The 27,761-nt window shown below is 49.4% G+C and overlaps 1 protein-coding gene across 1 annotated transcript in view; it reads right to left on the minus strand.

Moving 5' to 3' along the window:
* The window catches only part of arb2a (ARB2 cotranscriptional regulator A), a 166,794-nt gene that overhangs the window by 28,468 nt on the left and 110,565 nt on the right, over positions 1-27,761 (minus strand). Inside the window, exons 9-10 of the mRNA XM_061261336.1 lie at positions 23,317-23,433; positions 16,440-16,524 (exon numbers count right to left, since the gene is read on the minus strand). Coding sequence (XP_061117320.1) covers positions 16,440-16,524; positions 23,317-23,433 — 202 coding nt within the window. The remainder of the gene's footprint in view (positions 1-16,439; positions 16,525-23,316; positions 23,434-27,761) is intronic.

A 27,761-nucleotide genomic window follows, 5' to 3' on the forward strand; every position in this document is an offset into this window, starting at 1 on the left:
AGCACACAGTGCGGTCAGGCGGCTACTCCCACTCCCCCCCCCACCCCCCAACCTGGGGCAGCGGGGCTTCACTTAACCACCAAGGGCTTCTCCTGCTCTGAGCTCCTGATGACTCTATTTACTCTATACACACACACACACCACACAGACTGTATACACACACACACACACACACGCACGCACCACACAGACTGTATATATACACACACACACACACACGCACACACCACACAGACTGTATACACACACCACACAGACTGTATATATACACACACACACACACACACACACACACAGACTGTATACACACACACACATGCACGCGCACACACACACACCACACAGACTGTATACACACACCACACAGACTGTATATATACACACACACACACACACACACACACACACAGACTGTATACACACACACACATGCACGCGCACACACACACACCACACAGACTGTATACACACACCACACAGACTGTACATACACACACACACACACACACACACACACACACACACACCATAGAGACTGTATACACACACCACACAGACTGTACACACACACACACAGCCTGTATGTATATATATATACACACACACACACACACACCACACAGTCTGTATACATACATACACACACACACACACACACACACACACACCACACAGCCTGTATATATACACACACACACACACACACACACACACACACACACACCACACAGCCTGTATATATACACACACACACACACACACACTCATATCACCTCCCCGTACACAGCTAACACCGGTGCAGCCCCATATTAGCAGAGCTGCCGTGAGAGCGGAGATGCTCCTGATCAATTCCAGGTCGGGGGGGAGGAGGGGGTTAAAAAAATAATTATTACCTGACCTTTGTCTATCTAACAAAACAATTGGCATTATCAGTGCACCGGGCTGACCTCGCGACTCCTTTAAATGGGAGAGTATCGATCGTCTGAGCTTCTCAGACTAACATGGCGGGGCGCCTGTCTGGGGCGGAGAGGAGGAGAAGAGAGGGTTACACAGCGCCCGGAGCGTGAGGCACACAGAGGGGACAGGGGTGCCCCTAACGACGGACAGAGATAAACACAGAGCGCACCAATAACAACGGGCCATGGTGCCCACGCTGAACACCATCAGCTCAGATAAGATGTGCTTTACTCAACCCCCGTGGGGTAATGTGTCCTCTGCATCTGACCCATCCGAGTTACTGAGGAGCCACAGTGCAGCGCCCAGGGCCCAGGGCCCAACTCCGGGTCTGAGGCCAAGGCAAGGGCAAGGGCAAGGGCAAGGGCAAGGGCAAGGGCAAGGGCAAGGGCAAGGGCAAGGGCAAGGGCAAGGGCAAGGGCAAGGGCAAGGGCAGAAATGTACCCAACTTGTTATGTACCCAAGTATACACAGAGAAAACATGCAAATATGCTATGCCATGAGTACAGTGGAGGTGAGCTTCAGTGTTTAGTTTCAGGGCCACACATTTTCCCTAACAGATGTAAAACAGTAAAGGAACAAAGGGTGAGGAAACATCGGCGGGTTGACCGAGCGGAACCCGAGCACATTTATCGGCACCAAACCACCAGGAGTGGAAATCCCAGCCATCGTTCATCTTACGCCTCCATGTGTTTTGTACTTATTTTTATTGCGAAGAAAAACAGAATTATCGTTGGCGGGGCTTACTGCCTTACAGTTCAAATAGCACACCTAATGGTGAAGCTCTCACACGTGATGATTTGAGTCAAGGTTAATCGCTCCCGACTGTCGCCCTTAAGTGTGTTCACGGCGGCCTCACATATCAGTTTTCAGTTTACAGTCCTTTCCTGCTTGTCAATAAAAATGATCGTGAGATATTTCATCAACCATAAAATACAACATTACAGAGCTTTAAAAGCGTATCAGTGATAGGTTATTTTCCGTGAAATGCCAGGTGTCTGCTCCGCTTTAAGCACAGCAGACACGAGCTGAATTCAACCGGTTTAAACTCTTACGAAAATAAAAAAAATCCTTAACTGACAGAAGGTGGAAGGATGGGCTGAACGAGAGGGGGGGGGGGGGGGGGGGCACAACGAGAAGAAAAGGGAGGAGAAATGGAAGAAATGATGGGAAGGAGGTAGGAGTGGTTCTCGGTCGACGGGTCAATCTGAAGCTGCCAGCTGACCAGCGGCGGCCATCTTGGAGCTACGCCAGGAGGAGAGCGCCACGGAGACACCCAGACACCCTTATTCTAACATTTAGGGCCAGAGAGAGAGGGAGGGAGGGAGGGAGGGAAAGGTGAGGTGAGTCTGAGGAGGCATGTTCATGCCACAGCAGGGGAGAGAGGAGGGGGGTAGGTGTGGGGAGAACCCGGCGTTTCGTTTCGGCTTGGTGCCAAATCAGGCTAGCGATCCGGCTACAGCCGGCTGGGCCTCTAATGTGACTATGCAGTAACAGTGACACCTACATACACACCTGGGCCTCTAATGTGAATATACAGTAACAGTGACACCTACATACACACCTGGGCCTCTAATGTGAATATACAGTAACAGTGACACCTACATACACACCTGGGCCTCTAATGTGAATATACAGTAACAGTGACATCTACATACACACCTGGGCCTCTAATGTGAATATACAGTAACAGTGACACCTACATACACACCTGGGCCTCTAATGTGAATATACAGTAACAGTGACACCTACATACACACCTGGGCCTCTAATGTGAATATACAGTAACAGTGACACCTACATACACACCTGGGCAGGTGGATGGAAAACGAACAACACTGTTCCTGACCACCGTTTCAGGGGTTTTCTCCCCACTGGGGAGTTTTTTTAAAACTCTGCTATTTGGGGGTTCAGGCCTGGTGTTTGCCCTTCTGTTACTCTGTAAAGCGTCTTTGGGACTGTCTACACAAATAAAATTGAATTTAAATCCTCTAAACCTGACCAGTTATGCGTTTCCTGATCTGACCTTATTAATTTGCATTAACAAGCTGGTGTACAGGTCTACCTAATAAAGTGCTCAGCGAGAGTACATTCAATAACCTGCACAGATATGTCAAATGGCAGAATTACATTTTCAGATCAGGACCCCTGTAAAGCCGCTTTGTGAAAAGAAATAATGAGTGACAATTTTTCATTATGTGTAAGTACCATTTGTGCATTATAGAAGTGCATAAAAGTTCTGCATACTGCTTACTGCAAACTGCATACTTAGTCACAAGGAAACAGGGAGTTGGGGGGGGGGGGGTGAGGACTGTATTTAGTTTCTCAACACAAGGCGAAGACTTAAGGTCACAAGATTAGAAACCCAAAGACAATCCAATAAGCCCAGAACAGCACCTATGACCCTCAGTGAGTGCGGTCAGAGCTCTAAACATGTCTGCCGCCTCCAGCGCGCGGCGCACAAGCCCGGTGGGAACTCTGGCGAGCCCCGGGGGCGGGGGCAGGGGCGGTGGCGGGACGGGGGGAGAGCTGTAACGTCGAATCTTCATCAGCGAGTCAGGAGCCCCTACGCCGCCTGACACGCCACGCCCGTCTGGATCCCACCGCCGCAAGCGGAGCTGACATGTGACCGGGAGCAACACCTCCGGGTCAAAGGTCGCCGCGGCCCTGCGACGGCACAGCCCCAGATTAGGGCGGGCGAGAGAGTGCCCTCCAACCCCCCGACCGGATAAGACCCTTGAAGTCTTTCCCTGACCTAGACTTGACTCTTTCATCCGAGATGTTAGCTATACTAATTACTGCCTGATAGCGGGGTGATGCTAGCCACTTTTTCGCTACCAGGTTTCCAGTAATAGCTGGCGAACCCCACTTATGCACCTGTGGAGTGGCCTTAAACAAAGTCTCTCACCCATGTTTCTCTCGATCCAGAGTTTGCCCTTTTCCTGAGAATAATGAAGCAGAATTGAGGTTGCGTTTGGGTGTGGACAGCCGGGCTCATGGTAGCGGAAGGCTAAAGCCCAGTGAGGGGGATTAAAATGGCGCCAGGGAATTGGAATTTAGTTTTGTGATTATTTCTCACCCCCCCTTAAGAGCAGAAATGAGACAAACGGTCTCCAGCACAGCGGGGAGACGGGGGGGCAGGCTTGGTGGGGGTTCTGACAGCACGAGGGGACGTTACGCTGTGAGTCACCGGAGGGGGGGGGGGTTGTCTGGCTCCACACGCCCCCCCCGGCCCTCACCTCTGACCCCCAAGGTGAGGTCTGAAACACATCTCATGAGGCCCTCAGCTGAGAGAACACTTGGAAGCGAGAGAGAAACAGGCGGCCATTTTACAGGTAAGCTTGGGAAGGATCGGCCCCGTCACAAGATGGGGGTGGGAAGGAGGCCTGTGAGGTCACAGACCTGGGGAACTACAGCTGGGTCCCCGTGCCCCGTTAGTCACATAAACACGGCACAGTTCACCCCGTTCACAAACTGGGGGGCGAGACCAGGTCTCTCCACCCTGAACACAGTAGACCTGAACACAGCAGAGGCGTTCGCTAAATAAAGACCAGTGGGTATGGCGGTGAAGAGGAGGATTCTGGGAAGTGTGGCGGCTCAAGCGACTGCAGACTGGAGGAGGATTAGGGGCGATGGCGACGGCGCCCAATTGGTCCGCCTCACCTCATTAACCCCCCCCCCCTCACTCGACGGGTGGAGCGCGAGCCACTTGCGAAAGCGTTTGATCACGCCGCCTTTAATGGGAGCAGACAGATCTCAGTTCGCTGTTCACTGGACGAGGGTAAGGGGCGGGGAGGCAGGGCAAGGAGGGGGCAGGCCTTAATTGAGTCTGTGTCACAGGGCCTTCTGAAGACGCTTAAAAAAGTTTTTATCTGCCATCAAAAGGCAGACGCCAAGGTCCTCGCTACAGAGGCGAACTCGCCGTGAAATACTCCCTCAACCGTGTTTACATAATTATTTAAATAATATCCTTTTTTCCGCCTACAAAATGGTAAACAAATAAATATTTTAATCCGACACTGATTGCAGCTCAAAGACCTTCAAGGTTTTCTTCCTCATCATCTCCCGCTATTATGTACTTCTTTAATATATTCTCAAAGCCAGCTTGTTTATTATTTTATTTCCCCGACAATCACATTAAATGCGCATCTAATTACAGAATAAACTAATTGTAAAAATAGGAAAAAAGAGAGAAAGACCACTGCAGTTGCACACATTAAAGATATGCTTTGTGAAACAACCAGTTTCTGAAAAATACTTCATCATACAAACAGCAGTATGTGGTTGACACTGAAAGATTGGGTGTGTAATTAATCAATTAGTGGATTTTTCCCTTTCTTTTATAATTACCATTTCTCACTTTGAGTGTAAATATTGTGACTTCTCGTCATTGCGGTCCTTGGTACTGTAGCACTGGGTACAGTGACTCTCCTTATCGAAGCCGTCAAAATGGAGGTCTGCATTTGTGTGTGGAGTAATAAATAGTCTGAGTAAAGGTGCTTATGCAGTAAGACAACCGAGACAGTGCAGAAGAATGGGGCCAGCTTTCAGACAGGAACAAAGCTTGGCCTGGTCACCACTCCTCCGACAATGACACCGCTAAATGACCGGTGCATTTGCATCTGTTCCTCGATACCGGCAGAACCATCAAGGAGACGCTGTCTCCAAGTAGCTCACCTGTAAACCGCTGTTAGCAAAGCGCCGTCTCTGCTCGTTAGCATTCCTTACGTGTTACCCGTAACTCTGAGCCCAGGGGGGAGTAAACAGTCTGATTAACCCCCACCCTGAAGATTAGCCCTCTGACGTTCGTATGAGGGACCTTTCCTTCACCGTGTCCTCTTTGAAGTGCTGCCCCAGTGGGCCCACACTTCCTGTAGCTTCCTCTACTTCCTGTCAGCGGCCTGGGTTAGAGGTGCTGGAGGTCTGTTTGAGCCGGCGGGTGACCTGTGGCTGACTCTGCGGTGGCGGGACTCCCGCCGTGCCCCGGCTGACCGTAGCGTAACCCCGCGGCTCGCGGTCGGACCACAGCGGTAAGGTGAGCGCTGAAAGAGAATCGCAGTCGTAGGCGGCGGTTCAGCGGAAGTCTGTGAGGCTCCTTAAGGGGGCCTGAGTTCATCTGCTGCCGTGTGAACACACAGCTTAGAGAGGATGGGGTTTGGGGTTTGGGGTTTGGTCAGTAGTGTGAGTCCACGGAGGGGTGGGAGGCAGTAGAATAGGGTCACAAACTTTCCTTTGCTTTTCCATAGGAAGTGTGTGCAGGGGTGTGCACTTTTGTGTGTGAGTGTGTTTGGCTGCTTCTGTGTGCTGCTGTGGGCACAATTGTGTGCATGTTTGTGTGCATGTATGTGTCTGTGTGTTTGTGCACATGCAGTTGCGTGTGTGGCCGTTTGTCTGCGTGTGTGTGGGCATGTGTGTGTGTTCATGGAGCCTCAAGGAGCAGAAGGAAAAAGGACACTCTTTCCATTCTCTACGAGCGGGCCTTTTCTGCACATGTACAGAAGTCAGCTCTGCAGCCCTGAGAAATTAATTACCTCCCCACTCCCCTGTCCTTCAACAGAGACTCAATCTGCCCAGAGCTCCACTTCAGTCACTCTGATCCACAGCACAACTGAGCATGCTCAGTGGACCTCCCTCTGACCACAACCCACTCACCAAACACGCTGACTAGAGCCTGTTTGTATGCGAGTATGAATATAACGCGCACATATATGCGGTTGAGGCATCCAAAAAGAGACACCATCATTTCTAAAAACTGCTTGTTAATTAAATTTCTCCGGACCTCTCTCTTTCAGTGCAAAATGGGGCAGATGTACTGTAAGCAAATCCGTTTGAGGAGAGCGAGAGAGACGTCAAACCGAAGATACGGGAACAATAACGACGAACACTGTGTGTCCGCCGTTTTCTCATTCCGTTACAAGAGGACAAAAGTTCCGTGAGCAGAGAACACCATGTTAGGTTTGAGGAGGGACAAGATTTCTTAAACATTTTTACAGCATTAAAAAAAAGAAACCCATAAACCTTCACAAACACTACTGCGAACAACATCCAGACCTGTTACACTGCACTGCCGCCTGGCAGGTCCAGTACCTCGAACAAACAGGCAACCAAGGTGTCCTCTGTTTCAAAAACCTCCAAACCCTCTTCAAACCCCATCCCACCCTACCTTTATATATAGACCTTCTCAGCTCCAAAAAGAGGAGAGAGAGGAGAGAGGAGAGAGGGGAGAAAAAAAAAAAAAAAAAACTTTGAAGGCTTTACCTGACCTTCTGCGTTGCTTAGCAACCGGATTCCATTTAAAATTTCTAATAAAAAAAAAAAATCTCTGAGAGCAAGATTACGGGCGAGGGTGTTATGAGGGGGGAGAGAGAGGCTCGCAGATAAGATGAGATCAACAGGGACACAAAAGGAAGCACAAAGAGACAGCCGGCTCTTTCTCCCTCCGACAGCTGCGGCTGGGTTTCCACATTACCTTGTGCAAAATGAGTCGGGTCGGGAAAGAGAGAGGAGGGAAAAAGCCCCCCGCTCATTACGCCCGGCCGCGGCATGGTCTGATACGTCCACGGCGGCGGCCGTCCCGGCGTTCCGGTCTGAATGGGAACGCCGCTGAAAGGCTCCGGGAGCGCCGTTGCGTTTGAGTATTGATTTTCGGGACAAAAAGAGAACAAATGCCCCCATTCATGATGACCAGTTTACTGGCGGCGCCCGTCGCTTTATTTAAATAATGGAGGCGCCGCACACCTCTCCGAGCGCCCACTGTAATTGGGCGGTCCGCCGGTGTTTGCGTGTGTGTGTGTGTGTGTGGGGCGGCGGGAAGGGCGGTCAATAACCGCCTCACACACCTCTGTCCCGCACCTGATCCCTTCTCGGGAGACCCCCCCCCCCCCTCCCAAAAACCAGAAAGGCAGAGCTGAGCGGCGGTTACGGGTGCTGTACTCCGAAACGGCCAGACAGCGAAATCTGGGACGTGTGTGTCCCCGCCGTATCCTCCAGGAAGACACCCGGTCGTTATTTTTGGCGGGACACGCCCGTAAAAGGTGTCAGCAGCCGTCATCGGCCCATAACTCAGCCAGGCCCTAACGGCCGCCGCGCCCGGTCGGTTTAGTGTCCGGGCCGGGGACGTCCCAGCAGTGCTTCCTGTCTGGATGTACGCAGCGCTGGGGGCCGTAGCCAGGTGGTCTTCCCCACGGACCGAACCCAAGGCCCAGACACCGCTGAGGCCCTGGAACAGTGTCCATTAAAGGTGTCTCGGTACTTACCAGGATGAGTAAGGGCTCCCCAGCCTGGCCCTCTCAGTCTGGGTACCTAAGAGCCCCCAGTTCAGGCCAGGAGAACATTACTGTACAGAATGGCTGCTGTGTATCAACCAGACAGGTGCTACACAAGGGAAGGGCCCAACGCAAGCTTCCCCTTCACTGTAAAGAGAGCTGAGATCATGAGATGAAGGGTGCTATATAAATTCAATCCATTATTATTATTATCATTTGCTAAATAATGGGACAAAGCAAGTCAGCAACTGTGTCAATACTAGATATAGCTGCCAATTAAGCGTTTTGAGGAGTTTTTTTTCTAAATTCTATAGTCAGAGTTCGAGAACTCTTTCACTTTCAGTTACCATTAGTGAATGTGACAGAGATGGGGACTCGAGTTTGCGACTTGGACTCGAGTCGCACTTAAGTCGCACACACTGTGACTTGAGACTTGACTCGAGTCTCGTCCTCAAAAGACTTGAGACTTGTCCTCAAAAGACTTGGGACTTGACTCGGACTCGAGGTTTGCGACTCGTGAACAATCTTTTTTTTTTTTTTGGGCGCATTAAGGATGTCTGGCGAGCTGAATGTCATTCCCTCCATCATACCTAACCTTACGCACCTGGCGCGCGCCGCCACAGCCACAGATGACTGTAAGAAACCATGGCGAGCACACCTGCTACTGCTGTGCCATACTAATTTGACACAAAGCCCAAAGAAAAGGATCGCTAAATGCAAAGTCTGCGGGATCTACATAAAGGATGCTGGATCGACCACATCCAACTTTATCAGGCACCTGAAAACGCACCCAGATAGGTCAGTCACTTGGTAATGAAGTTAACGTTAGCGCCTGACGGTTAGCAAACATGTTTAGCTCAGCATCAGCTATCTTAGAAATGGACTAACGAACGCCAATCTAATCAAGTTAACCTCATTAGTTAGCTACAAAGCTAGTAGCACGCTAACGTAAGATAGTAGAGTAGCTGGGAGGTTAACGTGATTAGATTAGCTTTCGTTAATCCATATCCATTTTTAGCCACCCTCTAGATTCAGAAAAAATATTGCTAGAGCCTGCAACATTATCAGAAGAACCAGTTCTTCTCTCAGAACCCGGTGGTTCCAGATGGATTTAGCTAGTTGCTACACATAAAAAATGGTAGTTAACGTTATATCATCCAGATCTTAGTACTATATTTAGTTTGCTTGCCAAAGAAGCAAACTGTTATTCAATATAATCTTTACTTATCATTATTATTCCTGGTTCTTCCGGACGTATGTCCTACAGTTTTTAAGCTAGACATGTGGCCACCATAAACGATACTGGTCAGGTTGCTTTTTCTAGATTTATACACTTTAAACTATAAAGCTTTAAAAAACGACCTCCATTGACTTAACATTGGTTGAATGTTGAGCGTGCTAAACTGCTAAGAGGCTGTTACTAAGCAACAATTAACGTCTTTTTTGTGCTCATTGATATCTTGGGGTTTTTTTTTTGCGATTATATGTAATATGTGCGGTATAATTGTGCATTTAAAAAAAAATTGGTACACGAATGATAGTTAACGGTATCGCTGTGAGAAAAAAAGCTCCAGCTCTGAACGCTCGGTTTCGAAGGTTTTTTTCTACTCGACACAGTCGGATATATTTCGAGGTCGCACAGATTAAATTTCGGGAGAAAATGCGAAATGGTCGCAATTTCGAGCTCTGTACAGATAAATAAATAGTTTTTTTTATCTGTGAATCATGAAAAGCTACTCTAGTGAAGTCCCAGAATGAATATGAATATAGAGAGTGGAAATGAGCATATGTCCCCTTTAATAAATTTTGCTCTAACAGCATGCTTGCCAGTTGGATACCTTACCGGACTTGACATTTTGAAATAAATTCCTTAGATATAGCTATGCAGTGTTCTAAGCAGTCCGGATGGAATGCAGCAGATGATAGAACGCTCATTACAACCATAAGAGACTTGAGACTTGACTTGGACCCGTGACCAAAGACTTGAGACTTGACTTGGACTCGTGACCAAAGACTTGTGAGCATCTCTGAAATGTGACGTATCTCTGTATCTGTGACCTCACACCTTAAAGGGTCAATATGTTTTATCCATCTGTATGAAAAGCATGAAGCAGGTGTGTATTGGGACACACCGGGCAGGTGCTGCAGTGACTGCAGAGATCTCCTCCCGTCTCAAACGCTGTGAGGGTTTATTGGGCATGTCTGTCAGAAGTAGGGTCAGAGCCACATACTGACGATCCCCAGCTGAGAGGCCTCCATCTCGCTTCAGGAGAGAAAGAAAGAAACGATGGAGAGGAAAGGAGAGGAAAGGAAAGGAAAAAGGTCACATGCCCGGAGAAGGTTTCGTTCGCATCGCCCCCTTCAGGACCAGAGTGAGCACTTATGAAGACAACTGTGGGAGACTGTATCCTTTGGTTAAACACGGCCATACGCCAGCCGTTTAAGCAAAGAAAAGCAAATTATCATTTTTGCGGCATGTTCGCCTCACGAGCGGGAAGTTCTGAGGGGAACTTCATGCTGCTGGGGGGTTACGCCTCCGTAAGAGCAGCCCCCGGTCACACAAGCAACGCAGAAAAACATCAGCCCTTTTATTCTTTTTTTAAATTATCTGTACATTTCTTTTTTGCTACGCCTTGAATTTGACCCCATCAGAAACATGGAGAAAAACAGAGACAGAGAAAAGAGAAGGGGGAAAAAAAGGAGAGAGAGAGAAGTCCAAAAAAAAGCCTTATTCTGCAGAATGTTCCCGCATGGTTCTTTTAGAGTCGGTCTCATTACATAAAGCCAGGAGCCAAGTGGGTCAACTCCTGCCAGTCTTCTGCTGCGGCAGACGGATCAAAGATGGTTAGGCCCCATCTCGTCTTTAAAGAGGAATAGAGAATGAAGGCCGTGTCTTCTGATCCACCAGAAGTGAGAGGAGGGAGAGCGAGAGAGAGAGAGAGCGAGAGACAGGGGGGAAGAGAACGAACAGACAGTTGCATGAGATGATATAAAAGTTTCATTCTCCTGTGGGGAGAGACTGACAGTGTAAACTGTGCTTTGCTGGCAAAATTAAACCAACAAACAAGCAGCGGAGCAGCGAGGCAGAGTCAATATGTACACGGGAGACCCGGGCGGCGGCTAACTGCTCCCACTGACGGACTCAGCACAACGTGCTAAGACGCCATAATGCCACAATAATCGCAAACTCGTATGTATTTCATTTTTTTCTGGTGTAAGATCTTGCCTACTTAAACTGCCTTGCTGGTCATTCTCTTGACATTCTCTCGCTTTTCTTCTCCCTAGTTGGTAAGTTAATAATCTTTGGCAAACATAAAAATAACTAGTTTCTCTCTCTCTCTCGATCAGCTCGATTTGAGCAACCATAAACTAGTAAGAAATTAACCATAATGAATCTGTGTTATCGCTGAATTGATAAGCTTTGTAGTTGACCAGCGATTAAAAAAAACAATAATCCCCTAACACACTCAGCACAACGTGCTAAGATGCTCAAATGGAAGCTGAACAGGACAACGTGCTAAGATGTTATAATGGAAGCTGAACAGCACAACGTGCTAAGATGCTATAATGGAAGCTGAACAGCACAACGTGCTAAGATGCTATAATGGAAGCTGAAGAGCACAACATGCTAAGATGCTATAATGGAAGCTGAACAGCACAACGTGTTAAGATTCTACATTACATTAGCTTAACCTGGGGATGTGCAGGTGGGGGACAGCAACAATAGACTCCATTAAAAACCAAAGCCCGGTATTTTAATGAGTTATTTTATCTTTTTTGGCCGAGCTGGCAGAGATGTTATTTCAGCCTTTTGACAGAAGGATCGGGGGAAGTTCATGACCAGGGTCCGTCTGAGCGGGAAGCTCGGGTTCGCTGGAGAGGTGCCCCCCCCCCCCCACCCCCGAGAGGTGAGAAGAGATGTCTGACACAAACCTGGAGTCCTATTTGATCCGCTTTTTTTAATGGACAATAAAAGGCCACAGACAGAACAGGACCTGATTTCCTCTCAAAGGTGTGACTCAAGATTTATTTTTTTGGACTTATTAAGTCTTCTGCTGCTATTGCCTAACCACCTAGAGGTTTGATGCGTCGTGTGTTCAGAGACGCTCTTCTGCATACCACTGTTGTAATGTGTGGTTATTTGTGTTACTGTCACCTTCCTGTCAGCTTTGACCAGGCTCTGACGTCTCTCGTTAACAAGGCATTTCTGTCTGCAGAACTGCTGCTCACTGGATGATTATTTTAGTTGATTTATTTATTATTAACATTTATGAGCTGATTTTGTGGAAAAGTACCTCGTAGCTCGCTAGTTTGGGCTTTACACTTGGTAAAACTGGCCCTTGGGATTTTTCATTTCACTGGCTCATGCTAGCTGGAATGATAGAATGCAAAAGTAAATTTGGATTCAGAGTGATTCAAACAAACTTGTATGGATATAATTTTTCCGGATGTAAGACTATGCCTACTTTAACTGTAAATCCACCTTGCTCTTCTTTCTGTTGACAACCTTTACTTTTCTTCTCCCTGGTGGGTAAATTAATCATCTTTGGCAAACAAAAAAAATGACTTGTCTCTCTCAATCAGCACGATTTGAGCAACCGTAGACTGTGCAGTAATGAACCATAATGAGTCTGTGTTATCGCTGTATTTCTATTTATATGCTTTGTATTTGACCTGAGATTAAAAAAACTGTTTTTTGGCAGAAGAATACATGCAGTTGTATGGGCAGGTCGACCTCCAGCATAGCAGAGTCAAGGTCAGATGAATTGTGACGTGTATTAAGAACATAATGAACAGTGACAATAAAAAAATGTTTTTTTCATGTTGCCTTCCATTTTCTTTTTCATTTAAAAGAAAGACAACATATTTAAGCTTTTAAAATTGGAAGAAAAATAGAAGTCTGGAGAAACTTAAAGGATGCTTTTTTTATTCAAATAAAGCAAAACACATTTTACTCAATGTGAATGTGGTTAAGGTTAATTGCTTCACGATTTTCACATCCTTGCAATGGAAAGAGACATGTAATTAAAGTTTTGGTGCACTTTAACTTATGTTTGTTAAGGCTTAATCACTTAATCATGTTTGGTATGTTCGTCTTTTGTAATTTATAATTGAGCCTGCTTTCCTCATTAATTATTTATCTGGTTGGCGATGCCAAGACACAAGGCTGGCTGGAGGAACGTGGACGCTTTGCTCCGGAGTGTTCCGGCTTTCATGTGGAACGCTGAGGCCGTGAACATTCCGGCGTAACCGTGACCTTTTGAAAAATCCGCAGAGACAGGTTCATGGTTTCACAGACAGCACAAACACGCATGCGCACACACATACGTGCACATACACGGCCACACTAGCACATAGATACACACACACACACACACACACACACACACTCACACACACACACACACACACACACAAAAACACGCAGACACACAAACGCATAAACAAACACACGCTCATCCCTGCTGGTTCCGCACCATTCCTAACCAACTCCATACCGGGGTTTAACCAGGAATTCCACCAATCAGAGCCGTCAGACACGAAATTCGGGGACCCTGAATTTTCGCCGTCTTTAGTGAGATTTCCAAAGCGGGCCAGGGCCGAGATGGGGGAAGGGGAATGGTTAGGGGGCTTTCTCAGAGCTATCTGTCCCCGTCCCGTAGACTGCGGTCAGCGCAGGAATGGGGCTTCTCCTGTACAGCACGCGTGTGTGGGGGCTTTGTGGAGATTTGTTCCAGTTTATCAGCATATTTAGACTGTGTTCAGTGTGCTGCTAACTGATAAAATTCTGCCAGACCCCGCTGCCAGCACTGTGGTGGTGACCTTCTACCCAGACTCCTTTCTGAAGGAGGTGGGGGCTGAGAGAGAGAGAGAGAGAGAGAGAGAGAAAGAGAAAGAAAGAGAGAGAGAGAGGAGCGGGTCCAAGTTTTTATCACATTCAAAACAATAAACAGAGACGTCAGTCCCCCCACCCACACCCCGCGGCACTCAGCCATGCTGGTACCAGTGTAGCTTCACAGATGATTAAGAACGAATCTCCAACCCCCCCCCACCCCCACCACTACACCCCACCACCACTGCACCCCCCAACCCCCTACTGCAGCCGCAGTGAAGAGGGCCCGCCATCATAATATACCCCACAGAAACAGAGGGAGGGAGGGAGAGAGAGAGAGAGAGAGAGAGAGAGAGAGGGAGAGAGAGAGAGAGAGAGCGAGAGAGAGAGAAGGGCGTTTCGGTAATATCTATGTATTTCCTGCCAATAAAGCATTCTGAATTTCAATTTGAGGCCGAGGGCGAGATATAGAGAGAGGGCATAGGCTCAATCACCCCCCCCCCCCTCATGAAAACAACAAGAAACAATATGGCTCCTTTTGTCTTTTCCCTGTTCCTTTAATTTTTTCCCCTTCTGGTTTTTCCTCTCCGACCCTCGACCTGCTCCCTGGCAGGCTCCCAGCAGGCCCAGTCAGGACCACCACATGAAGGGTAAACCCCTCTTTGGACATCTGTCTGACGTCTGTGAAGTCCCGTCAGCTAAGCGGATATCGTAGCCCGAGGTGGGGATTAGCTCATCCGTGGCCTTCTCTGTGCTGCAGCACGGAAATTAACCGCATGCTAACGTGCTAACGAGTTTTGGTCACCATCTCTGTGCTGCAGTGCAGAAACATAGATATAAACTGCATGCTAACGTGCTAATGACTTTCGGTCACCACCTCTGTGCTATAGTGCAGAAACATGGGAATAAACTGCATGCTAACGTGCTAACGAGCGACATGCATTGCCAAACTCCCCCCAGACCCTTCATCAATGGAAGGTGAATTGGGGCCATTACGGCTAAATAACCGTGTGGTTGCATCTGGCAGGCAAATCACAGAGGACATCTTTAAGGAGAGCGGCGTCAAAACCGGCAACTTGAGCGCCGAAACCCTACAGTATAACACGCTCCTCGCCCTCCCCCCCCCTTCCCATAACCCATCACAGTCTCCGCTCGAGACGAGTCGCAGGCGCAAACAAATCCTACAGCCCGGCTCGAGCGTGCGAAGCAAATTCAACCTTTAAAACCCACAGAGTAAGACGGAGAGTCAACAAACAAGGAATCCATGAAGTAGCCCAATTTGTCGCACCATTTCTCTCATTAAAACTGATAAATGTTCATTAAATGCGATGCATAATCACAGAAGCACGTCTCACGCTGGGGCGGATAACTATCTCTTGTAACGGCAGCCTGGCTCCCGCTAACCCGCCGAACGCGAGCGCTTTCATTACCGCCAGGAGCCAGTCAGTCAGAGGGGATGACTCTGACTGATGCAGTCAAAACCCACAGCTACTGGGACAGTCTGGGCCAGAACACCCTCACAGAACACTTTTCCAGGCCCAGCCGTCCTGTAATACTAAAAGCACATGAATATGTCACATCTATAAAGACCTGAATGTCTGCTGCAAAGACCCAAGTATCTATTTTATTAAGACTCAACATATCCATGGTATATTGACATATATGCCTGTTCTATGGCTGTATATGTATCCAATAGGCATTGACATGTACTATACTATAAATGGCTGAATATGTATTCCATATATCCCATCAACCTAAATCTTTATTTAAAAAAGACCTGAACATTTGTCCTACAAAGGCCCAAATAATTGTGGCACAGTACACAGGCTTGACTGTCTACTGTAAAAAAACTAGAATATGTACTGTATCTATTTTAGAACAGTCCGAATATCTACCGGATAAAGTGAACGTACAGAAAGTGTTGTGAACGTACGAAAACGTATGTGAAATATTTCCTTGGGACTTATTTTAGACAATATTTGAGATATTTTGAGATATTGGCAGCAAATGAGAGGCTCTGCCTCCCGATGTGTGCTGTAAGAGTGCTCTTTCCCGCACAGCCCCGTTCTGCTCTACGCTTCTCAAGTTTGGGAAAAGCCAGAGCGACAATACTGAGACCGTGCTCTTTACAGCTTTCAGGGTGATATCATCTGCAGACGGACGCTCTGACCACATTCCCACCTTCACCACCGAGAGCGGGACTGCACTGAGGATGGACTCCAGTACAGAGGACACGCAACGCTGAAGCTACAGGGTGAGCGACCGACGCAGTGTATGATGGGAGCATGGGGGTCATGTGACCTGCTTGACTGGGGGGGAGAGAGACGGAGCGGGTGAGGGAGGGAGAGGGGGAGGGAGGGAGAGAGAGGAAGAGAGGGAGAGGTTACCTGCTGACACGCGGGGGCAGTCTGACAGCATGGTCTCTACAGGTGAGTCCAGGGGCTGAGTGCTGGACACCCAGTTACAGCAGTGCTGCAGAGAGAGGAAGATCATTAGACACACACATACACAGACACGCACACGCACACAGACACTCACACAGACACGCACATAGACACACACAGACACGCACACAGACAGACACGCACACAGACAGACACAGACACGCACACAGACACGCACACAGACACAGACACGCACACAGACACACACGCACACAGACAAACACAGACACGCACGTAGACACGCACACAGACACACACGCACACAGACACGCACACAGACACACACGCACATACACACGCACACAGACACACACACAGACACAGACACAGACACACACAGACGTGCGCAGGCCTCAGCAGGGGGCTGTCTGCTCAGGCTGCTGACCCCTGGTGATCCCCCCTCCCACACACACATCATCTGTAACCGTCTGTGTGACTAGCGTCTGATCAGAGAGCTTGCACTGCTCACTAACACAGGGACATACTCTCAGCCTCACCACCACTCACCACACACAAGAAAACACTTTTTCCAGGGGTCTTTTCCAAACACGTACCGGGAGAGACTGGACATGGACTTTTCTAAATGAATGGAGTATTGGGCATTGGGTGCAAGTATTGCCACAGTATCCAGTGGGTTTTGTCATGGGTAGCGCGTTACTCCAACGCAGGCTCATACGCGAGACAGAGAAACAGGAGTGCTGTGCAGTAAAAGAGTCCTGGAGCCCCTTCCCTTATTTCATCAGAGGAAATAAAAGGGAATATTGTTTACCAGAATGGGAACAGCTTGTCGGTATTGCTGGAGTATATAGGCATTCCCATAATTCCCTGTTGAGTCCCATTCTGTTGAGGCTCGCTACCCCCTCACAGAGGGGGGCTGTCACAGACCTGAGCCCCAGTGTGCATGTGACATCCCCCTGCTCCCATCATGCACCTCTGCCTGCCTGTCAAACCCCCCAACCCACCTTATCGAGGTCAGCATGTTCTCGCCTGCATGATTTTTTATCAGATTTTTAAAAATCTTACTTCGGAAGGTGAGGAAAGGGGTGGTGGCCAACAAAACTGAAGTTTTGTGTGTGTGTGTGTGTGTGTGTGTGTGTGTCTGTGTGTGTGTGTGTGTGTCTGTGTGTGTGTGTGTGTGTGTGTGTGTCTGTGTTCAGAGACACAGACATGCACTCTCTCTCCCACATACACACATGCATGTCTAATTAAAAATATTCAATGAAAAAAGATATAAATATCTTAAATTCCCAAACTTGCGCAGGGCGGACGGCCCCAGACATGTGTGAGAGGGTCGCCCCTCTCTGACCTCTCGCTGTGTGCACATTAGTGCTCACATGCAGGTGGCAGAAACACCACTTATTCCAGAATATTCTCCCTTCTCATTTGCATACGCGACCACAACACGGGGGAAAACCATCTGGTGTGTGGCCTAAAATAACTACCCCCTCCACACACTGCCCGCCCCCCAACTCTCACACAAACACACACACAACACACACACACACGCACACAGCAAGACAGGGAAACATTAACAAAGAAGCAAATTCAAATTCGTCCATCTCTATTCGTCCATTTTCGCACTAAAAAAACCAAACAAAAACAAACATAAAACTCGAGCGAACGGATGGGCTTTGAGCGAGGCGCGCCAACGCGGGCCGCTCGTCCGGGCTTCCGGGACGGGCCGCGGCGCGTTGACGCTACGCGCCAAAGAGAAATCCCAAAACAAAGCGAAAACCCCCGTGTCACCACGTCCGACCCCCCCCCACAAACGTCGCCCCGTCGCTCACTCTGCGGTGGGCGTGGATGGCGGCTCTGGGGCGCTGAGGTAAACAGCCGTCACGCTGTGGTATTTTTAGACCGCCGCCCCTAGTCGAGCTCGACGGGGCCGGTCCTGAGGGCGAGGCGGAGGATGCTAAGTCTGCTGCATCGAGTGTCTCATTGTGCCTCCGCGACTCGCTGTGTGGAAGAAGATGTCAGCTGTTCAGCAGCGCTGGGGAGCCGTTTCAAAGGAGCCCTGTCCCCCCCCTCCCCCAATAAAGACAGGGGGGGGGGGGGACGGCTTCTGAATAGATTTGTCAAGGCAGCCCTACTGTTCTGGGACCAGGGAGAGCGGCGGTGGTATAAAGGCCCTGCTGCAGTGTGGGATTAGAAGAAGGGAGCGCAGGAAAGAGAACGGTACATCTCTCTCTCCTTCAAGAGGAGCGAGGGGGGAGAAAACACAGAAAAGCAGCAGAAACAGATCAACGACAGCGCTGAACCGAGCCGGAATAACACAGGGAGGAGAAACTCACAGGCAGGTCACCCTGGAACCATAACTCTCACTCACACTGGAGTTTGTGTCATTAGGAAGTTACATCTCTCTTTCACACTCGCTCACACACACACTCGCGCACACGCACACACACACACACACACACACACACAGGCACACGCCCTGTCTCTCTCTCTCTCTCTCTCTATTTTGCAGGTACACATAACCACTCAGCGCCTATCTTTGCTGTTCATAAAATTTGGCGGTTAGCTCTGAGGAGTGTGCAAGTATATGTGTGAATCTAATACACTAGCAGGTAAAGTAAAGGTTGTAATGAAACATAGCTATACAGGTAAACGTAAGAACTAAACATATCAATTAGACAAATTATGGAAATCTGGATAATATATTAGAGGGGGTCACAACTATGGCAGGTGACAGTTAAAAGAGGAGGAACTCCCCGCCTGCCCCCCCTCTCTCTCCGTCACGTCAAACCCACGCGATTGAATGGCTCCTCCACTCCTGCGGGTAGCGCTATTAATCAGCAGCATATGGCGGTGGAGGAGAGTCCTGGCGGGGCTGGTGGGTGAGGCTCGGGCAGGTGGGACGCTAACAGCCGCCATAATCACCGTCAGAACACAAACGACAGACAGGCCGAGGCTAACACTCCTAACGCACCCCTGCCTGTGCCCCGCTACTAAACACGCTCAATCATCAGCACAACCAGGCCGCCCGCGGTCACTGTTAAAACCTCCCGCCAACAGGGGGTGCTCTGGGCACCGGTGTAAACACGGCTCAAAACTTAATCCGTGTGTTCACTCCAAACAAGCATTTTAGAGTGGTAATGAGACCTAAAATCACATTTTTTTAATGATAGCTTGCAGATAATATTCGCTTTTTTAAGGTACAGTTTGTCTGATAAGTAAAGTGTTCTTATCCCATTGGCTCATTGCCTAGGTTTTGGTTTTTGCAGAGTGCAAATAGCTAAACTTACATTAAAAAGTGGCTCATGGCTTGTACCAAAACACCCACTGCTTCCATTTTCAACCATTTGTACATTTGGAACCATGAACAGCAAATTCGCTTTAATAAATACATGCCACGTGATTTTTACTTTTTTATCGCAGTAAACCTTTAGGAAACTATTCTCACTGAAATAATACTTTGAGCAGTGATGGTTTGGAGCATTTCATGATTGTGATTGGTTGTCTGTCTCTTGTGAATCTCTCATTGGCTCTGGGCTCTTCTGTAAAGGCGGGCCTGGGGTCAGCTGGGTCAGGTCGGATAAGGACGGCCTGCTCTACAGTATCCCGTTAGCTCCTGACTCAGGGTCAACACAGGAGGAAACTCACCTTCTCTTCTCTACTGAAGCTGTACGCCTGCCCTTTACTGGTACAGATACACACACACACACACGCATGCACAGTACACAAAAACACACACATAGACCCAATGCACACACACTACACTTACATTCATGCGCGCACACACACGCACAGACACACATACACACACACACACACACACACACACACACAGACAGACAGACACACACACACACACACACACACGCATGCACAGTACACAAAAACACACACATAGACCCAATGCACACACACATACACACACACACACAGACAGACACACACACACACCTACTCCCTTCAGAAGGAATGTCTTCACCCCTCTAATCTCTGTGGAGCATTATTTATTCATCTGTGTACCTTGTCATGCAATACACTCCTCTGACAAGAGACACCATGGCTGTAACAGGCTCCGAGCTTCACATGATCTCTTCTGCACCCAACACGCCGTCAGAGGAAGCGCCAGTCACTTTCTCCCTCTCTCTTTCCGCACTCTCCCTCGTTCCTTCTCTCTCCTCCTCCCCCCCTCGTCCCCAGGGCTGTCCTAAGCGCAGGAGGGTGGGGGGGGGGGCCATAATGACATCACCCTCGCCGGTGTCTGACCCTTCATCTCCGTATCACCTGTCACGCGTGCGGCCATCTTTAAACCAACCGCCCCTCGTCCGCCCCAACCCAATAACCCCACAGCCCTGGGAGGGGGGGGGAAGGGGGGAGTCTGACAGAGGCTGCCCCACCCGCCAACCATCGACCGCTGACCCTGAATAACGCACAAAGTACACCCGCACCGCCAAAACCGCGCCGCGTCCAATCAGAGCAGGCTGCGACCGCGGGGGTTACCGAGGCGACGGGAACGGATACTGTCATCAGGAGGGGGGGGGGGGGGGGGGGGGGGGGCTCAGTCAGGCATTAAACATAGAGGATGGGGAAATCGAGAGACACCCGCGATTAAATACCGCCATATGATGACAAAGGACGAGGGAGCGGTGACTTTCACGTGTTACAGCCAACCGCCGAACAATTAGCACCTATTCCCTCACTTTAATTACCATGAGAAATCCCATTCTAATAATCACAGTGCCCCACACACCCAATCGCTGGCTTGATGTTAACCATCTGTACCCACAATGAATTCATAACTGGGCCACGTGAGCGGGCGTGTGTGTGTGTGTGTGAGAGAGAGAGAGGGAGAGAGGGAGACAAAGGGAGACAGCTCGTCAATGCAGGCCTGCGAGTCCTCTTTGGCGAGTGAAGGGTTAAGGCAGAGAAAGTTGTGTCTGCTCTCCTCACTGGTGGTGCAGAGACTGAGAGGTTATTAGGGATTTATTGTTCTGGGTAATCATCACAAATAGAAATCACTTAACATTCCAATTACACCCCAGCCCCACCCCCCTCTCCCAACTCCCCATGAACCAGACGCACACAGATCCCCCGAAGAGGAGGAGGAGGAGGAGGAGGAGAGGAGGAGGAGGAGGAGGAAGGCCGGCACAACCTTGAATCCAAACGTCCTGCGTCATCAGAGCCCATAGAGACCCAGCGATGGACAGATTAGGAAACGAAGAGAGGGATGGAGATAGAGAATGAGAGCGCCAAAGGAGAGAGACTGAGTCAATCTATATATCCCCATCTAGCCCAGTCCACTCTACAACTGGGGCGACATGGCTCAGGCAGTAAGAGCAGTCAACTGGCAGTCGGAGGGTTGCCGGTTCGATCCCCCGCCCGGGCTGTGTCGAAGTGTCCCTGAGCAAGACACCTAACCCCCAAATGCTCCTGACGAGCTGGTCGGGGCCTTGCATGGCAGCCAATCGCCGTCGGTGTGTGAGTGTGTGTATGAATGGGTGAATGAGAAGCATCAATTGTACAGCGCTTTGGATAAAGGCGCTATATAAATGCCAACCTTTTACAACTTCCTGTGAGTTCCCCTCTTCATCTCATGTTCTTTTCTGAATTATTGTTCAGTGTCACACGTGTATCGTTGCACACGGACAGTTTGTATTCTGTTTATACGTTTACTCTATGGTCGTCTTATTTTTTTATCATGCTGTGGAAATATGTATGTATACGTCATGCCAATAAAGCCCCTTTGAATTTGAATTTGAGGGAGATGAAGAGAGAGAGAGAGGGAGAGAGAAAGAGAGCGAGAAAGAGAAAGGGAGAGAGAGATGAGAGAGAGATGGAGAGAGACGAGGGGTGGTGTGACAGTGTGCAGGTGAGATGATAGCTATTCGGCGGGTGACATTTGCATCTTTGGCTCTGGTTTTTGCCGGGGAAGAGAATCCGCTCCTCTGTCCAATTTATGTGCATACTGAGCGATCTCAGGTGCAGCGGACAGCTGGGGGGGGCTGGGCAGATTCAGGGTCACCGCGTAAAGGTCAGCAGCCGTGTGAAGCCGACGGCCAGAACCGCCACCACGCCGGCCAGCACAGACCCAGCACAGACCCAGCACAGACCCAGCACTGACCCAGCACTGACCCAGCACTGACCCAGCACAGACCCAGCACAGACCCAGCACTGACCCAGCACAGACCCAGCACAGACCCAGCACAGACCCAGCACTGACCCAGCACTGACCCAGCACTGACCCAGCACAGACCCAGCACTGACCCAGCACAGACCCAGCTCAGACCCAGCACTGACCCAGCACTGACCCAGCACAGACCCAGCGAGACCCAGCAGAGACCCAGCAGAGACCCAGCAGAGATCCAGCTCAGTTATTCATGGGAGCGGGGAGAAAATGCAAAACGCAGAGGATAACACAACAAAAGGAAGATGTGATGGCATGTGTGTGTCACACTCCTTAACACAGCTGTGCTCAGGGCCTGTGGCGCTCCTTCTGCAGCGGGGATCACACTGAACATGGTCACAACTCAACCGAGCGAGACACTCACTTTCTATCTTGATGTTTTACAGAAATTCATTTTTGGTGCGATATATTGTAAATACAATATGTGCGCTGCATAAAGTGGCAACAGTTTGTAAATTTCCCATATTTTGGGGGAGTGTTTCAATATCTTGATAGTATTTCATTCCAATATATTTTCATTTAATTTCCATAATAGTACACAAACTCACACACACACACACACACACACACATCTCGATCCAGCCATGCAAAATAGATAGAGACAGACAGACAGACAGACAGGCAGGCAGGCAGGCAGACAAGACAGACAGACAGGCGGAGGGACGGACAGACAGACAGACCCACCTCCTGCATCCACTCCTGGATGGACCTCCCGGCCTCCTGGTGCCAGACGTTATGGACAGAGTCGGTCATCGCAACAGCACACACCCTGTTCTTCACCTCCGCCTCCTTCTGGATCATCTGAGAGAGACAAACATTTACAAACGTCAGGATGCCACAATAGAGGTGGCAGCTCGATACGGCTCTGCCTGCCATACACTAAGAGGGGGGTGTGAACTAAATATTGCCACACTGCATCATCTGCAGTATGTTCATTAATTCATTAATACTGACAGTCCTTTCATCATTATAAACTATGTCTTTTGACCTGGGTTTGTATGTGTGTGCAGGTGAGTGTGAATATATACAGGGAGGAGTAGTTACTAGTTCGTTAAGAGTGAGAGGGACATTAATTAAATCATCCTGCATTAAAAAGGGGCCAGACGGCATTCTGGGTAATCACCAACAGGACCTGAGTGATTTGACAGGAAAGCACTGGCTATTCCAGTCGATGGCATGAGCAGTGGAAGTGGTCAGGGAAGGAAGGAGAGTGAGAACAAAAAAATAGAGGAAAAAAGTGGACAAAGAAAGAATAAATAAAGTCCATTACAAATTTATATCTCCCATTTCTGGACACCTTTCATCCACTTTCCCAGAAAGAGTGCCATTGATTCTCAAAAAGTGAAACGATAAAAACGACTTTGAGGTATAGGTGATAAATTTGACTGACAACTGCAATGGTCTTAGTAGTCCTCCAGACCCATCTCCTCCTGAGTGCCAACCAACAACGTTCAACACCGTCCTTGATTTACACCGTGTTTTTAGGACTGGTTACGATCTCCCGGTTGCAATTACGTCATCTCCCGGTCTACGAAAAGGAATTACAGACAAGGACGACAACTCGCACCACACTCACCAAAAAGCCAGCAAAAAAAGAAACAAAGAGGAAGACAACAAACCAGTGACAACAGGTTAACTGCAATTTCGTCCATCGGTGTTATTGGCGCAGGGCTTGGCCTCCCTGTACATCAAAGTGTCTGTGCACATCTGAATACATCCCCAGCCCCAGTTAACAGGGCGTAGGTGTGTATGGAGCTCCCAGCCCCAGTTAACAGGGCGTAGGTGTGTATGGAGCTCCCAGCCCCAGTTAACAGGGCGTAGGTGTGTATGGAGCTCCCAGCCCCAGTTAACAGGGCGTAGGTGTGTATGGAGCTCCCAGCCCCAGTTAACAGGCCGTAGGTGTGTATGGAGCTCCCAGCCCCAGTTAACAGGGCGTAGGTGTGTATGGAGCCCCCAGCCCCAGTTAACAGGGCGTAGGTGTGTATGGAGCTCCCAGCCCCAGTTAACAGGCCGTAGGTGTGTATGGAGCTCCCAGCCCCAGTTAACAGGGCGTAGGTGTGTATGGAGCCCCCAGCCCCAGTTAACAGGGCGTAGGTGTGTATGGAGCTCCCAGCCCCAGTTAACAGACCATATGGAGTATGGAGATAAATGGTGTCTATTAAGGGGCTCAGGGCTAATACATCACCCAGCTGATAAATGTTTCTCAGGAGCGTCTTCTGAGGCAAGGAGCAGACAGGGAGGAATCCCACTGCTCCCCCACACAGTCACCCCCCCCGCCCCACACACTCCCCCACCCCCCCCACACAGTCACCCCCCTGCCCCACACAGTCGCCCCCCCCCCCCCCCCCACACAGTCACCCCCCCTCCTCGAACCTGGCCTCAGACACCTTCGCAGACCATGTGGGGCCCAGGGGACCCGACACGCCAACCTTTAAAAGCCCCGGCGAGATGTGGAGATGTCAGTCAGAGTCGCTGAGCGGGAAGGCCCCTCGCCTATCAGCGGCTGTTTGAGGGTATGGCTGGGTACGGCTGGGGATGGCTGGGCATGGCTGGGGATGGCTGGGGATTGTGGTATGGCTGGGGATGGCTGGGGATTGCGGTATGGCTGGGGATGGCGGTATGGCTGGGATGGCGGTATGGCTATAACCTGACCCTGTCACCTGACTACCGGGGGGTACCGCATCAGTGTATTTACAGAGACGTATCTCTATTTTCATTCATTTATTTAGCAGATGCTTTTATCCAAAGCGACAGACAATAAGTACATACCAAAGGTCAATAGAACAGATATGTTAAGGTACAATTCACATTTTCACTCAGATATTGTGTCATTATTATTGCTGCTGTTACGTAGCCTGACTTGACTGTAATACAGGTTTTAATTTATTCTGCCGCAAAGACAATTTCAGGACAACAAAGTTGCCAAGCATTCCCAAAGTCCACTGGGAAAGAAGCTTAGGAAAAGGTGGGCCACGATCCCAAACAGAATTCAAAAACAACGGGGAAAATGTAATTTCTGAAGCCCTGCCTTTCCCCGCAGTGAGGCAGGTTGCTCAGTCACCTCAGTGGTGCGTTTCAGGCGAAGGCTGGACTGCATTTAGGCCATAAAGCACTCTGAGACGGACACGTACAGAACAGAGAAATAAAGTCTGAGAGCCGTCTTCTCTGACCCCCCCGAGTGCTTCGTCTGGTAGAAATACACACTCGTGACAGAGCGGAATGGAGGAGGCCAAAACCGAAGTTACTGCCCTGCCATAACCGATACAGCCAGCATAAATACAACAAGAGCCTTCAAACCGCGGCGCGGTGAATCTTTCATGTGCGTAAAAACCCGCGGTCTGAGGAGGCCGGGCTCCATGGGCCAGACGGAGAAGGGTTCGTCTCAGATCAACTCCTCAGATCAACTCCTCAGATCTACGGCTCTGCAGAAAATTTCACCAAACAGCCAACTCTTCATACTGTGAGCCATAATAACACACAGAAAATGAAATTCGCTCAAATAAAAATGATTCTTGTGTCTCACTTTTTTCTTAATTTTCTGAAAGGTAACAGCAGGATGGACGGTGCGGTGTTTTCGGGAAGCCTCGACCGGGCCCGGAAATCCGGAGGGGGAGTCCGGACAGCTGTTTTTTATCGGCGCTGTGTTGTCGGACGGCGACACGCTTGTCGTGGGGAAACCGACGGAGACGATGTCGAAGCGGCCGTTATCTCTCTCCTGCCCTTTCCCGTTACGCTGGAGGATCCGTGCGCGGTCAGCGGCCGCAGACCAGGGCCCCGTGGGGGACAAGGCCTGAGAGAAGGGGCCCCGGGATCGGCGGAGGTGCCTTTCAGACCTGGGGCTACGCAATTGTTTCGGGATTCGATTGATCCTGCCTGTTGCAACTGAGCCAGCCAAGGGGAACAGGAGCCGCAGAGTTACAGGGCCTGTCCCTGAACTATTATACACTCAGAAATGTGACGGTGCAGGTACATTTGTGTTCTTCAAATGTACCCGGAATGTGCATTAGTATTCTTTTTGGGCAAAAATGAGTATGTTTTCCAAGCAAAAGGTACAAAATTTGTACCTTTTGCTTGGAAAACATACTAATGCACATTCAGGGTACACTTGAAGAATTGTACCTGCACCATCACATTTCTGAGTGTATAATAGTTCAGGAACAGGCCCTGTAAATAGCCTAAAACCTTTAGTTCTGAACGTGTACTATAGTGCTGCCCTTGGGAGGACCCTGGTGGGACAGGTTTGGGGGGGGGGGGGGGGGGGGGGGCATTCTCAGCTCATGGTGGGAAGGCTTCACTTCATCAGGCCCGAGTGCAGGATGAATGGAGAGACAGACTCCCCCCTTCCCACAATGCCTCCTTCTCACCTAGATCTGAAAGATCTGGTACTCTGGGGCTGAAAGGAACGGTCCTCTCCACCAATGGCAAATGGAGGATGAATGTCCATTTTCTCAAAATGAGGACAATGACAGGAATAATATTATTCCATTACAATGCACTGACTGTAAACGACATGTATATTCATCGGCAAGAGAGTCAGAAATATTACTGAACGCAGTGTCACTTGTCCAGGCCACATATTAAAAATATCAAACATCAATAACATCTAGCATGTACGTTGTCCTGGGAAATGCCCAATCACATTGACGTGTCCGTGCTTTCACAGGACTGAAATAGGCTACACGGTATTAGTTGCTCAACATAATTATGAGTACCTGAAAGCAAATACAGATCACCGTGTCCTTTTAGCAGTACTTGAACTGTGCTGTATTTTTCCCCTGCGTCGTGCCCGGTGTAAATGCGTTGTGCGTCTCCTCTTCCCTTTGATCCGGGCTCTTCCGGAGCCCTTCAGCGAGGTTTAATGGGTAACCGCGCTCCCGGAAATCCAGGACGTGTGGAAAATAAGCGTCTGAATCAGCTTAGGGCCGTATCACAGATCGGTTTCTGACACCGAGCAGACGGCTCCAGATGAACTCATTTTTTCCTTTCCGGCTTGCCTCTCTCTCCCGCTCTCCCTCACCCTTTTTCCCTTTACAGTATTCTATGGAAGCAGCGGTTGCTAAGAGACCCCAACAATCAGCCGAAAACCCAATTAAATAACAAACGGAAAAGGCTATTTCTGACCAGCTCGC

This window comes from Conger conger, chromosome 11 (assembly GCF_963514075.1).
Source record: "Conger conger chromosome 11, fConCon1.1, whole genome shotgun sequence".
Lineage (NCBI taxonomy): Eukaryota > Metazoa > Chordata > Actinopteri > Anguilliformes > Congridae > Conger > Conger conger.